We start from the raw sequence: 15,721 nt of genomic DNA on the forward strand, positions 1-15,721 counted from the left end.
GAGGGCACCTTTTGGGATGAGCACTGGGTGTTGTATGGAAACCAATTTGTCAATAAATTTCATATATATAAAAAAAAATTAAAAAAAATAAAAAAAGAAAAAAAAAAGAAAAAAAAGACCTTCCTCAAAAATGCATGTCAATTTTAATTCCGCATACTTGTAAATTTTTTTTCTTTCCTTCTTTTTTTTTCTTTTTTATAAAATGCTTGTTTATTTTTGAGGGAGAGACAGAGGGATACAGAGAGAGAGCAAGCAGGAGAGGATCAGAGAGAGTAGGAGACAGAATCTGAAGCAGGCTCCAGCCTCTGAGCTGTCAGCACAGAGCCTGACGTGGGGCTCAAACCCATGAATTGTGAAATCATAACCTGAGCTGAAGTTGGATGCTCAACTGATTGAGCCACCCAGGTGCCCCCAAATTTTTTTCTTCTTATTGGCAGAAATCAAAATAAGGTGGGATCATAAAACTGTATTCTGTACATCAGTACATAAGAGTATATTTAATATGATTTTATTTGACTAATTATAATCTATTTACTTGTACTTTAGAAAGTTTGCATCCCTTCATGTCGGGTTGATATACACATTTTATCAATAAGAGGCGAAAGTTTTAATTGATTATGTATAGTATTTATAGACAACTCCTCTAAAATCAGAGCATTGGGCCCCTGGCTCTGTAATTTACCCTCTCATTTTCCATAATCCCCATGGGTAGGGGTAAAGAAAAGGTGGTAGGGGAAGATTTCCTATTTAAAACTTCTAACAATCACAGGGGCTTCTACTGGAGGACTGGCATGATTGCTTTCTAATACATACAGCTCTTTGGGGAGACAACTTGAGGTATTTTGAATTGAAGATTACACATCCACCCCACAACCACACATCCCTACATACCTCCCCATCCCCCTATACACACAGTGCCCCAACTTCCTGGACTTCTAAAAAACAGCTGAACTGCTCTGCACAATAAATTAAGAGAAAATCAGAGTCGGGGCGCCTGGGTGGCTTAGTCGGTTAAGCGTCGGACTTCGGCTCAGGTCATGATCTTGCAGTTCGTGGGTTCAAGCCCCACTTTGGGCTCTGTGCTGACAGCTTGGAGCCTGGAGCCTGCTTTGGATTCTGTGTCTCCCTCTCTCTCTGCCCTTCCCCCACTGCACTCTGTTTCTCTCCCTCTCAGAAATAAACATTAAAAAAAGAAAAAAAGAGAAAATCAGAGTTTCTGGATATCCCCTAAGAGGAGGTGGTAGGGGGCCTGGGAAAAGGAAGAACAGAGAAGAGATGAAAAGAGTCTTATAAGAGAGAAGCTGAGAGTCTTAACAGGAGCCCAGGAGGCAAAGAAGAGGGCTTTTACAGGGATTTTAATGGGAGGAGCAACAAGCATATAATCATGAGGCAATTTTATTTTTGTCTCTTATTAGCCCAGTGGTTCTCAACAGCCAATTTTGCCCCCCAGGGGACACTTGGCAAAGTCTGGAGACATTTTTGGTTGTCACAAGGAATGGAGGTGCTACTGACATCTACTGGGTAGAGACCAGGGATGCTGCTAATATCCTACAATGCACAGGACCCTCCCCACAGCAAACAATGATTGAGTCAGAATGTCAGTAGTGCTGAGGTCGAAAAACTTTTATTCACCTTTTAAATTTGTTTAGCAGGGTTGCTTCTTCCCCTGGCCCGTATGAAAATAACTCTATGAATTTTCAAGTTGCTCTCAGGAAATGCAAGCAGTCTTAGTCTACCACTAGAAATGTCCATTTACTTGTGGAAGCAATGCTCCAAATTTGCTGTCAAGTTGAACTATTCACCCAGCAGTGGTAGAACTATACTAGATGATGTTTTTGGTTTCCCCTTACATTAACATTCTATAGAACATGAAATTCATTTGAAAGTGTACTGATTCCTAACCCACCCCAGAACAAAACACTGATTAAATCTCAGTTACTATCTTCTTTGTTGTTGTCATTGTTGTTTTGGATTTTGCCTCTTTTAGTGAGAGAGTGTTGCAGAGTGGTAAAAAGTTTAGACAGTAGAGAACACTGCCTGGATTTGAACCTGTAGGAACCAAGGCCAACTCACCCCAAGACCAGCCACTTTGGCCTGAGCATTATTTTGAGTTAAAAGCAATCCAAACCCAGCAGATTCGGGGAAAGGTCTTTATCTCCCTCTCAACTGCCTGCAGGGACCAGAAGAGAGCTATTAACAGAGATTCCTCTTTACCTAAGAAACTTATCTGTAAAATAGGGCACCTCGGTTTTCCAAATACTCTTTTCACCTTCCCACTAATGGTCTTTCTTTTGTATCCTCAGGTCTCTACCCCTCTCCTGAGCACATATAAGCCTCAAGTTACTTGACTGTCTTTGGAATTTTCATGTCTATATGGATTCCTGTACTTATGCTATTAAATTTCATTTTTTCCTGTTAATCTGTTGCATATTAATTTGATTCTAAGTTCAGCTAGAAGGATCTTGAAGGGCAGAGGGAATTCTTCCTCCCCAACAAATCCCAGCTCTGCCACTATCGACTTTAACCTCTTGAGGCCTCTCATTTATAAAATGGGATGATAATAACCCTACCTCATAAAGTTACTGTTAAGATTAAATGAGTGAAATATATTTTTTCAAGAGGAAAGTTGGTATTTTAGTATCTTGTTTTATGGATTTCTGATCTAACAGTGATTAGCTTAGACCAGAGGACATATTATCTATATTTCTATGAAATTCTCTCAAATTCCACCACATTATCCTGCACATAGTTAGTAGAGAAATTTAATATTTAATGATTCGAGTTCAGTACAATTACCTTCAGATGACAAAACTCCAAGAAAATAGAAAAATAAAAAATATGTCTTCCTAGCCTCTTCACTTTCATCTTTTATATGGAAGAAATTGAAAAGTTCCCAGAAATTTTGTAACTATTACTGGAAGTAAATACTAATAATAAAATGTCACATCATTGACGAAAAAAATAATTCACATAAAGATTATAAAGTACATAGCCAAAAATGTGATTGTTCTTAAAACCTTCAAAATCATTGGTTCCAGATTCTTAATGAAAGTTAGAAAATGAAAGTATATATGGAAAGGCCCATGGACAGGAGGTCTATGGTCATCCCCTATTTTGGAAGTTTCCAAGGATGACTTTGCGTCATCACTGAATGGATGACCAAGAAGCAATAGATTTGTGTGTTTTTTTCAGTCAGAGAGATGTGCTTGTAGTAAATTCCACCAAGGAGAAAGGACCCATTATGGAAGCAAAAACATCTTCCTCTAAATTGACATTTGCCCCTTTGCTCACTGCTATTTTCCATATTTATATGTGAGTGATAAGGTCTGGTAATGGCAAAACCACTTATCTAGCACCATATTCTTCAAAACACATTATGTAATTATTCCATTTTGAATTATTGTTGATTCTAAGAAAAGTACTTCTCTCATTTCTCAGCAACTGAAATAAGCCTGCTAAATGTTTAATTTTATCCATTTTCACCTAAATGGGGTACTGAAAATCAGACAGAAAGGGGTTCTCAGTCCTGTGAAATTTGGGAAATCTCCTCTCCAAAATATAGTCCCATTAACCCTTGAGCTGAGTGTATCATGAGGAAAGACTTCTCGAAGTAGGGAGCTGAAAGGTAGCAAATTGCCCTCTGAACACTCTGGAGGCCTAGAACAAGTTAAAGAAGGAGGCATATGCTTTTGTCTCAAAAAGATAAGCAGGAGCCATGAAGGGCATGACAGAGCCATGAGTGTTATAAGCCCTTTCTTCCCAACTGCATTATCACCTCTTAGTCCTCACAGAAACATTCTCACTTCTCCTGACCAATGGAGGCAGCTACAGACCTCCTGTCTCCTCCTCACTCTTCTCCTGTTCTTCTGATACAAGACTCATTTCCCTCTCTCAGTGAATTTGCTCCAAGCTTCCTCTTCCCATCAAATATCCAGCTACCTAATGTTTTTAGATTCATTTTATGTCACTTATTATTTACTAACCTTGTAGTAACCACCTGTAGGGGAGCAGAATTTGCTACCCCAAAATATGTTTCCTTGACATAAGGATTATTTTAGGCTTATTATTTTTAAGAAACTGCACACACAGGAGAATCTCTGAAAACTGAGTAGAAGTTATCCTTTTGTAAGAGCTATTTACATTACACCTGCGATTACAGATAGAGTCAGCTAACAAGCATCTTTTTTTTTTTTTTTAATTTTAGAGAGAGGGCAGAGGGAAAGAGAGCATCTTAAGCAGACTCCATGCTTAATGCAGAGCCTGACACAGGGCTTGATCTCATGATCCTGGGATCATGACCGGAACCAAAATCAAGAATCAGACACTCAACCAACTGAGCCACCCAGGCACCCCATAAGCATCTTATTTTAATATGCAACAACCATAACAAGCAGTTTAGCAAACAATGTATGTCCCTTTCCTCTTGTTGTGTTTTAGTTTAGTCCAGATCACTTTTAACAAACAAGTGGTTAAGATCAGGTGCACTGAAGAAACTGCATTTTTGCTGGGAGCTGAACTGGAAATGAGGAGAGGAGAGATAAATTAATGGTCCAAGTCTTTAGGGGAAGCCAGGTCTAGGTGAGACTGAGCAGGAAAGGGGGTGGGAATACCATTTACTGATCACATCACATGCTTTAGAAATGGCAGGCCCTGTTCTGATGTTTTCAATTTCATTATCTCATGTAATCATCAAAACAACACTATGTAATAGAAAAGTAGGTAAAAGGAGCATCCCCGTATCATGAATAATGAAACCAAGCCTTAGAGAGGTTAATTAATGACTCCAGGTCCTAGAATCATATGTAAATTCAAAGTAAGATTCAAACTCAGGGCTTTCTAACTCATAGCACATGTTCTTTCCTCAATGCTAGCCTGCCTCTCAAACAAAAATTATCAAAGCTATACCCAAAAAACCCTGTGAAGACTAATAAACAAATTCAGCAAAATTGTAAGATACAAAATCAGCTGTATTTCCATATGCTAGCAACTAATAATTCAAAAAGGAAATAAAAAAACAATCTCATTTATAATGGCACTAAGAAGAATAAAATATTTACAAATAAACTTAATCAAGGAGATGAAAGACTTGTCCACTAAAAACTTTAAAATAATAATGAAAGGATTTAAAGCAGACAGAAATAAATGGAAAGACATCTCGTGTTCATGGATTGAGGAAAAAATTAATACTGTTAAAATGTCCACACTACCCACACTGATCTATAGATTCAATGCAATCCCTATCCAAATCTCAATGGCATTTTTCACAGTAACAGAAAACACAATACAAAAATTCATATGAAACCACAAAAGACCCCAAATATTCAAAGCAATCTTGAGAAAGAAGAACAAAGCTGAAGGCATCACACTTCCTCATTTCAAAATATTTCAAAGCAACAGTAATCAGAAACAGTATGGGCAGAAAAACAAACACATAAACCAATGAAACAGGATATGGAGAGTCCAGAAATAAACCCATGCATATATGATCAACTGATTTTAGACAAGGGTGCCAAGAACACATAGAAGAATAGTCTCTTCAATAAATGGTATTTGGGAAAACTGGATATCCAAATGCAAAAGAATGAAATTGTACCCTTAAGCCATATGCATATGCAAAAATCAACTTAAAATGAATTAAAGATTCAAACATAAGACCTGAAACCATAAAACTAGAAGAAAATATAGGGGAAAAGCTTCTTGACATTGGCCTTGGCAATGATTCAGATAGGATACTAAAGGGATTCTGACACCCAATTCCAGTGTGTGTGAGGTGATATCCCCCACAAAAGCAAACAATTCTTTGGACATCAGCTGCGTGTCCTACCATTCAACACAATTCTGACACAATCTCTCCAGAGGTGGCACCGAGTCCCACAGGTCAGGGGCTCAGTCCTACAAAATCGACTTCAGATGCCAGTCGCAAGCCCAGGTTATTGCCTGTGCTTCTGACCAACTGGCTATAGATCGAAGGTTCCAATGACCCCCTCCAACTGAGGATGCCAACTGCAAGTCTAGGTTGTCACCTGTACTCCTGAACAACTGGTTATGAACCCTATGACCTGACTCCCCATCCTCAGATTTAACTAATTTGTTACACTGGCTCACAGAACTCAGAGAAACATTTTAGTTACTAGATTACTGGTTTACTCTAAAAGGGTATAGCTCGGAAATAGTCAGATGGAAGAGATCCATAGGGAAAGGTATGGGGAAAGAGCATGGAGCTTCCATGCCCTCTCCAGGTGTGCCATGCTCCCCATTATCCACACATTCACCAACCTGGAAGCTCTCCAAATCCCATCCTTCTGGGTTTTATGGAGGTTTCATTACATAGGCACAATTGATTGAATCACTGGCCACTGGCTATCAATTAAACCTCCAGGCCCTCTCCCCACTTAGGAGGTCAAGGGGATGCCCCATCCTGAGGTGCAGTCCAAAGGTCACCTCGTTAACATTACAAAAGAACTCTTGTTGCCATCATTACTTAGGCAATTCCATGGGTTTGGGGAGCTTTGAGCCAGGAACTGTGGTTGAACAGCCAATAAATATATGAGAAATGTGTATTTTGGTCATCTGGATGACCAAATGTATATTTGTTATAAATCACAATATTGCAGACACCTAAAAGCACAGGCAACAAAAGGAAAAAGAACAAATGTGATTGCATTTAAGTAAAAACTTTCTGTACAGCAAAGAAACCGATCAACAAAATGAAAAGGCAACCTTCAGAATGGGAGAAAATACTTGTAAACCATATATCTGATAAAGGGTTAGTATTCAAAATGTATTAAAAATGCCTACAATACAACAGGAAAAATAAATCCAATTTTAAAATGGGCAAAGGAACTAAATACATATTTCCCCAAAGAATATGTACAAATGAAAAAGAAAAAATAAAAAAAGAATACATACAAATGGCCAGTATACGAAAAGCTGCTCAACATCACTAATTATCAGGGAAATGCAAATCAAAATGACAATGAGATACCACCTCATACCTGTTAAGGTGGCTATTATCAAAAATATTTATATGTAACAAGCACTGGTGAGCATATAGAGGAAAGGGAACCCTTGTACGCTGTTGGGAATGTAAATTAGAATAGTAGCTATGGAATAATTCCTCAAAAAATTAAAAATAGAACTACCATATGATCTAGCAATCCCACTTCCGGTATATATTAAAGGAAATAAGGTTCCTATCTCAAAACGCTACCTGCACTCCCATGCTCACTGAAGTATTGTTCACAATAGCCATGATACAGAAGCAACCTAAATGTCTGCTGATGGGTGAACGGATAAAGAAAATGTGCTATATACAAACAATGGAATATTATTTAGCCTTTGAAAAGAAGAAAATCTTGCCATCCGCCGGAATATGGATGAACCTGGAGGATATGATAAGTGAATTAGGCAGACACAGAAGGAAAAATAATACATGATCTCCCTTACGCAAAGAATCTAGTCAAACTCATAGAAGCAGAAAGTAGAGTGGTGGTTGGCAGCCGCTCAAGGGAAGGATAAATGCAGAGGTATTCGTGAAAGGACACAGTCTCAGGTGCACAAGATGAAACAGTCCTACAGATCTACAGTGCAGTACAGTGCCTGTGGTTTTTGTTCCGTTTTGTTTTATGGGGACATGAAAGTGCTTTATTACCAGAAGTTCACAAATGTGTGGCCAGCACACACCAGTGAGAATTCCAGGTCTTGGGGAGGGTGGAGGAGAAGGGGTGCCCAGGACTCAGAGCTAGGGACAGGGACAGAGCCCTTGGACCGCTCTCCTCACAGCTTCACGATGGGAGGGTTGGGGGAGACGGAGACCTGGCGGACCGGTGTGCGGCCCAGCTGTGGGTTTGAGAGAAAGACCGCATAGCTCATAAAACATTGTCCTCTTTCATTTTTCACTTTTCCCTGCACGACTGGGATGCCTGCCCAGCCCTTGGACACGTGGGCATCCCCTGCCCCATGAGGTCTCCGCCTTCCCCTCCCAGTGGGGCCGTTTGTGACAGGGAGAGGACCGGGGTCTGGGGAGCTGGAGTGGGTGGGGACAGATAGGCCTTTGGAGGCCCTGGGGTCTGGGAAGGTCCCTGCTCCTCACACCCCCCTTCCCTGGGTAAGGATCTTTTGCTGAAAGGGCCCAAGGAAATGTTGGTGGGAATAACCCCAGAGGCCACAGCCCCTCCTCTGGGCAGCTTGGAGGTCACACTTGTGTAGACAGCAGCATAGCCAGATGGTCAGCTTCTGGGCCACCACACCCTCAGCAGTGTCCTCAGATCCGGATGTGGAAGGTGCTGAGGAAGTCGCGGGCCTTGGCAATCATGTCCTCAAGGCCCACAAAGTCCAGTTTACCATTCTTGTCCAGGTCGGCCTCGATGATCTTGTCGCACATGAGCATCACCTCCTCCTCGTCCAACTCCGACTGGGTGAGCCCGGCCAGCTTCCGCTCCAGATCCTCCTTGCAGACGAAGTTGTAGGTGTTGAAGGAATAGTTTGCCTTGAGCTCCCGGGGAGCCAACTCGCAGAGCACAGAGGACATACCCACAAAGTTGCCGAAGGTGTGGTTCCCCCTGCCATCCTCAGTAAAAGCCTCTACGATCCTTTCCTTGAATGGGTCCTCCCGGAGCTCCGGCATCACGATGACGAGGCTCATCAGCACATGGACGACGGGGCTTTTCCGACAGTCCACTGGGACGGGCTGGGGGCCAGCTGGTAGAAGCGTGCAATTGCGCGTGGAGCGTGAGGATGTCCTGCTCACTGAAGAAGGTGCAGTCCCGGTAGTAGTCCAGCTGCTCCTCCGTGGAAGTGATCTGCTTGTGCTGCCCAGGCGCCAGAGCCTGAGCCCCGCCCACTGCAGACCCACCCGGCAGCCCCCCCACCCCCCCCCCCCCCGCAGCATCGGGGCGGGGGGGGGGGGGGGGCGCGGGCCCACGGCCACACCTGTAGTTTAAAAGACCGCAGCAGGGGCGCCTGGGTGGCGCAGTCGGTTAAGCGTCCGACTTCAGCCAGGTCACGATCTCGCGGTCTGTGAGTTCGAGCCCCGCGTCAGGCTCTGGGCTGATGGCTCAGAGCCTGGAGCCTGTTTCCGATTCTGTGTCTCCTTCTCTCTCTGCCCCTCCCCCGTTCATGCTCTGTCTCTCTCTGTCCCAAAAATAAATAAAACGTTGAAAAAAAAATTAAAAAAAAAAAAAAAAGACCGCAGCATATATTTAAAATTTTACTAAGAGGGTAAATCTTCTATTATGGGTTCTTATCACACACACACACACACACACACACACACACACACACACACACTAATAAAGGGAACAAGAGGAAACTTTTGGAAGTTATGGGTATGTTTATGGCATAGATTGTGGTGATATTTTCATGGCCATATACTTATCTCCAAACTCCTCAAGTTGTATATATTAAATACACACAGCTTTTTGTATGTCAACCATAACTTAATAAACTGGTGGTGGAAGGCGGGGGTGGTTGAGTGATCAAAGGAGCACAAAGAGACACTGGACACCTGAAGGATAAGGAAAGGAGTGGCAGAGTATGGGGGTAGTGGACACAGAAAGGAAGTGAGAGGATGCCAAAAACAAATGGTGTCTGTTGCTTTACCATTTTTCCAAGGTGTATCTTTTTTTTTTAATTTTCTCATGTTTATTTATGTATTTTGAAAGAGAGACAGAGCATGAGCAGGGAAGGGGCAGAGAGATTCCCAAGCAGACTCGATTTCATGAACCCTGAGATCATGACCTGAGCTGAAATCAAGAACCTGAGACTTAACCCACTGAGCTACCCAGGTGCCCTTCCAAGGTGTATCTTAAAGCAGGAACAAGAAATAGAGTTTCTAAACTGAGATCTATGGATATATTCTCAGAAATCAGTGAACTCTTTGAAATTTCTTATTGCTGATGGGAATTCTCATTGCAATGGGAATCCTTTTTTTTTTCTTTTAACATTTTCTTAGATTGAATTTATTCTTATTTAGTATAAATCACTTTTGAAGACTTGTACATTTTGTATCTGTACTAAACAGTGATATAAACAAATCTTTAGGCTACTGAAAATAAACTTAAAAAAAATGCAAAGCTCCCCATTCCCCACCCCCTCTTCAGTCCCTGGAAGCCACCATTCTATTTTCTGTCTCTACCCACTGATAATCTTTAACAGGTGCTTTAACAAGTTATGAAAACAAGAGTTTCTTCTGCAGCAAAAAATATATAGAATGGCTTCTTCGAGGACTTGTAAATAAGGAAGATAAAATAATATATACCCTCTGAGAAGTAAACTTTACCCTCAACACATAAATCTTCAATAAAGTCATGCTGAAGAGTGAGAATGCCCTCTAGGTTATGATTGGTCATCTCCTTTCAACCCTGGCTCTCTGTTCCAGCCATACTGGCCTTCTCTCTGTCTTAAATCATACCTGGCTCTTTTCCAACTCTTACTGAATGCATAAAACAATATCTGAACAAATGGTAAGGTATTCTTTGATGGAAACACTAGCTATCATAAAAAGTCATTTTCCTAAAATTAATATATAATTCAGTAAAATATTCATTATGATCCCAACGAGAATTTTTAAGTACATATAAAGTCCATGTAAGTCCAAACACCCAATCCAATAAAATTATTAAAGAGAAGATTACAGTATATTTGGGAGGGCTTATCTTAGATATTAAACATACTATAAAACCACTACCATCGAAATACTATAGTTTGGCACAGAAATGTTCAAATAGGGGTGCCTGGGTGGCTCAATTGGTTGAACGCCCAACTCTTGATTTCAGCTCAGACCATGATCCCAGGGTCATGGGATCAAGCCCCACATTGGGCTCCACTCTGAGTGTGGAGCCTACTTAAGATTCTCTCTCTCTCTCCCTCTGCCCCTCTCCCCTGCTCTCTCTCTCTCTAAAATTAAAACAAAATGTGCAAATAAAGCAGCAGAGTGAAGTAGCAATCCCAGAAATAGATTCCAGTAAATACATTAAAATATAGGATAAAGGCAACATTCAAATTCAAGAGGAAAAGAATAGTGTATTTGTTAAATGGTACTGGCACATCTGTCTATATAGGTTAAAGAAAATAAAATTGAATCCCTAGCTCACACCATATCCAAAACTAATTTCCAAATGGATTTAAGATTTAAATGTAAAAAACAGTAATGATAAAAACCAAACAAAAACAAAACCAAAAACAACAACAACAAAAAAATAGAGTAAAACCCACAGAATGAAATCTCCCTGTTGGACATTACTGCCATTAATCTCCTCAGCAATCTCAAAAATCCTTTGGAAAGCCCTGCTGTTGACATCACCATGGCCATGGGGAGACCTTCTGTTCATCTCCATAAGATACCAGTCATCATCAGAATTCAATGCTTGGGGCGCCTGGGTGGCTCAGTTAAGTGTCCGACTTCAGCTCAGGTCATGATCTCATGGTTTGTGAGTTTGAGCTCTACATCAGACCTTGCACTGATAGCATGGCGCCTGCTTCAGATTCTCTGTCTCCTCTCTGTGCCCTTCCCCTGCTAGTGCAAGATCTCTCTCCCTCTCTCTCTCTCTCTCTCTCTCTCTCTCTCCTTCTCTCTCTCTCTCAAAAATAAACATTTAAAAATTTTTAAAAAAAGAATTAAAAGCTTGATGAGCTATTTTTAAAGGGTGATGTCTATCATGTAAAGCAGTTCTTCATTGTCTTTATATTTAATGACACACACTACTTTGGAAGGGTGTTGCTTAGAAAGATTTAACTTCCCCAGAGAGGGGATGTGCTGAACATTTCCAGGCAGGAAGGGGACCAGCAATTCCTGAGACTACTGCAAAACATCTGATGTCCTCTTTCACACTCTCCCAAGACCTGAAGCAAAATTAGCTTGGAAAATCTTGTCTATGTCCTTCTTCCAAAAGAGCGGGATTTGTCAACTTTGCCCAGAGGGGTAGAAGAGCTCCCATTCTACACGCCCCCCCTTTGTTTTAACCAATAGAATATTAGTACACATGACACAAGCAGAGACTTGAAATTTGCTTGCATTGCCATTGCCAGGAGCCAAGTTGTCCTACATAACTGCTAACCATTTAGCTCTAGTCCCACGATGAGCCACACGGAGAATTCACCGCAGCCAACTCTCAGAACAAGAGCATAAAGCACAGCTTCCCCTGCTGAACCATGAGCAACATAAATGCCGCTAAGTTAGTATGCCACTAAGATTTTGTGATCATTCATGACAGAGCTATACCTGCCTGCTAAATACAGTTAAGATGTTTAAGTTAACATGCACAGACTTAAGGTATGGGAACAGTTAATATTCAGAGGTTCTTGTCAGAAAAGCCCATATTGGAATTTTTCTCTTATATCTGACTCAAAAGTTGAAGAGACATGCTAGCTAGTTATATATTCAACCACAATATATGTTATTTCTTCCACATGACTACCGCTTACAATGATAACGTGATAAATCTTTCCCAAATCTTCATTAAGACTTTAGCCCAGTAAAGAAGGGCGAGAGTAAACAGAGCATTTTAATCCCATGGGAGGAATATTATACAAGAAACACACAGCGCCATATAAGGATATTATACGAGAATACAGAGTGTCATACTTGATGAAGACCTAGGGAACCTAAGAAGTCTGAATGAGGAGGCATCTAAGTTGAGACCTGAAGGATGAAGAGCAGCTCTGAGGCTGACAAGGGCGTAGGAAAGCAGAGGTCAGTGATCAGGGGCCAACTTTGCAAGACGCAGAGATAAATGAGCATATGGCATATTGCAAGATTTGAGGTACTATCATCCAAAGAAAAGAAGTGGGGAAAGGGGAACAGGAAAGTAAAAGAGAGAGAGAACAGTCCCAGATCTAATATTTCTTCTCTTTTCCTCAATATGCCTCTTCTGTGAAGGCCAGGACATTATGTATTTGGTATCTAAAGCACATTTTTTTCTTTCATGACTATTCCTTTATATGCAATCCCAAATAGGTTCTTGATCTCAGGAAAATTACTGAGGTTTATTCATACTAAAGTGTGATTGGCTGAGAAGGTTAAAAGAGCAATCACCCCAGGTATGTGCACTGCAATAAGCTGCCAAAACACTGGACTAAGAATATAATTTCAGGCATCAGCCAAATGGTGACAGATTGAGATCTGCCTTTCACCATTACATCTAGCCTTTTCTGAGAGACCGAAAGTAATCCATCCTTCCTTTTAAGATGTACAGTTGGTTCTCATTATCTCTGGCGTTATGTTCTATAAAGTAGCCATGAATACTTGAATACTGTGTTAATGAATACTGAACATTGCTCCTGGAGGTAATAAAGGATTGGGTTCCTCTAATTATAACATTTTCATCAACCAGTCAAAACGTAACCTTATTTTATGTGTGCTTCTGTTTAAAGCTCCTGTTTCATGAGTTCAATGTTAATGAATCAATAATACCTACTAAATAAAGTGTCTTTAAACAGAAGCACACATATAGGAACATTAGACAGCATGTCAGCACTATACCTGGGGGCCATTTTCAACAGCAAAATTGCCAACACAGAGCACAAAAATATGAAAACTGTACTACTAAACAAACCACAGGCGGGCACCTGGGTGGCTCAGTCGGTTGAACGTCCGACTTCGGCTCAGGTCATGATCTCTTGGTTCGTGGGTTCGAGCCCCCAGATCAGGCTCTGTGCTAAGAGCTTAGAACCTGGAGCCTGTTTCAGATTCCGTGTCTCCCTCTCTCTCTCTCTGCCCCTCCCCAGCTTGCTCTCTCTCTCTCAAAAAATAAACAAAAAAACCAATACAAAAAATTAAAAAAAAAACAAAACACAGAAAGGACACTTATTCACGGTAGAAGAGCTGAAACAAAAAGGCGGAGCGTTGCCTTTTTCGACCTCAGCTGGGAATGTGTGTCAGGTAACTAAAATTTTCTGCTTCTCCGTGCATGGCTGAGAATTACCACTAAAGTCTTGCGAGTATTGATTTGGGTTTACAAATAAGATTCAGCAAGTGGTGAATTTGAAAATTGAATCTGCAAATAATGAGGATCGACTGTACAGGAACAACACATTTTTTACGCTTTCTGCCATATCCTCTGTTTACATACTGAGGAAACATTCTCTAGGACCCACATGCACAGCTCTTCCCACTTGCATTACCATGTAGTGCTGTTCCCTGCAATCCAAATCCTCTTACTACACACTGTATAAATGAGAGTCCTAGGACCTTCTCTTGGTTACATGTGGAAATTGCTTGCATTTTGTGATTGTTTATGCATGTCCACCAACACAAACAAGGCCTTATACATACTTCTTACATATGCATGTGCATTCTCAAGACGTTTAAATGACTACAATTAATTATTCTGGGACCGGAATATGTCTTTGAACACAGTGCTGTTTTCTCACTTTTAGAGATGGATAACTTGTCCCCTTTGGATAAGGAAATAGCTCATTATTCAGTCGGTATGTGCTTCAGAAATGTTGTCAGACATCATGCTGGATTGTTCTATCAACTTTTTATGCCGGGGATTAAGTTCTCCAAAATCTCCCTTTCTGTGTGGTTCTTTTTTTTTTTTTTTTTAATTTTTTTTAACGTTTATTCATTTTTGAGAGACAGAGCGCAAGCAGGGGTGAGGCACAGAGAAGGGGAGACACAGAATCCGAAGCAGGCTCGAGGCTCCGAGCTGTCAGCACAGAGCCCAACATGGGGCTCGAACTCATGAACCGCGAGATCATGACCTGAGCCAAAGTCAGACGCTTAACTGACTAAGCCACCCAGGCGCCCCTCTGCATGGTTCTAAGTTAAACAAAAGGTGAGCTTGTACAAGATTTAGAAGGCAGAAGGAAGCAGCAGCCATTACGCTCTGAGGTCACAGGTGGTTAGAGGTGGTGAGACACAGATACAGGTGTGAGCACGTTCCGGCTGGTCCTCACTCTCCTCACCTCCACCCCTCCAGCTCTCTGGCCCCTGCTGACTGACAGCAATCCCAGGCCCACCACCACATAATTCTCTGCAATTTGCAGAGGCAGTGGCCACAAAGAGCCAACAGCTTGCCATGACTACTCTACCAGCTCCCATTTCTGATCTGACTCCAGACACTGGATGTGCCAAGCGCCAGGGTTTCCTTGGAAGCTCTGACTCATTCGCTGATGCCAGGGTTAGTTAGTGACCTTCCCACAACCCTTCAGCTCCCGGCTGCCACTGCCCAATGTTTGCTTCCCCAGCTCCTCTTCCACTGCCAAGATCTAATTCTTATAATAGATTTCTTCTTCCATAATACTCATCGTGGTTCTGCTACCCTGACTCATACCGTTATCTGCTTGGATTTCTCCTATTTCAGTGCTAGGCTGTAAAAAGCATGTAACAGACACTCCTGTGGACAAACTAAGCCACAGAGCTAGAACAATGATCCCTCCTGCTTGTAGAGTGCTGTTAAGAGGCCACATGGCCTCTCATGCATCATGCGGGAACTGGCTGAGCGCCCCGCGTTGCGACTCCTATTCACTGTGCCTTGAATACAGTCACTCCTTACGTTTGTATGACTCCTAGCAACCTACAAGGTGCTTTCGTGTGCATATTCCAGGAACTACCGATACAGGAAAGACTTGGACTTGGTTTCCCCATTTTACAGATGAGAAAACTAAGAAAGGTTAAGGTCATGGGGTTAGTAAGTGGCAGAGTTAATGCTCAAACTCAAGCCTTCCAGAGGAATTTTTTTTATCTCACTGAGGAGACTCAACCATAAAACTGAACATA

The 15,721-nt window shown here is 41.5% G+C and overlaps 1 protein-coding gene across 1 annotated transcript; it reads right to left on the reverse strand.

The window, feature by feature from the left end:
* Nucleotides 1–8,263: 8,263 nt before the first annotated feature.
* LOC124509619 (calcium and integrin-binding family member 2-like) lies at nt 8,264–15,022 on the reverse strand. The gene is given in 5 exon segments (XM_047076345.1): nt 8,264–8,688; nt 8,691–8,715; nt 8,718–8,810; nt 12,641–12,710; nt 14,826–15,022. Coding segments are annotated over 5 exon segments (810 nt in total).
* Nucleotides 15,023–15,721: the final 699 nt, after the last annotated feature.

Source organism: Lynx rufus, unplaced genomic scaffold (assembly GCF_022079265.1).
Source record: "Lynx rufus isolate CCGP_SWC_20201006 ecotype Redwood Valley unplaced genomic scaffold, mLynRuf1.p SCAF_14, whole genome shotgun sequence".
Classification (NCBI taxonomy): Eukaryota; Metazoa; Chordata; class Mammalia; order Carnivora; family Felidae; genus Lynx; species Lynx rufus.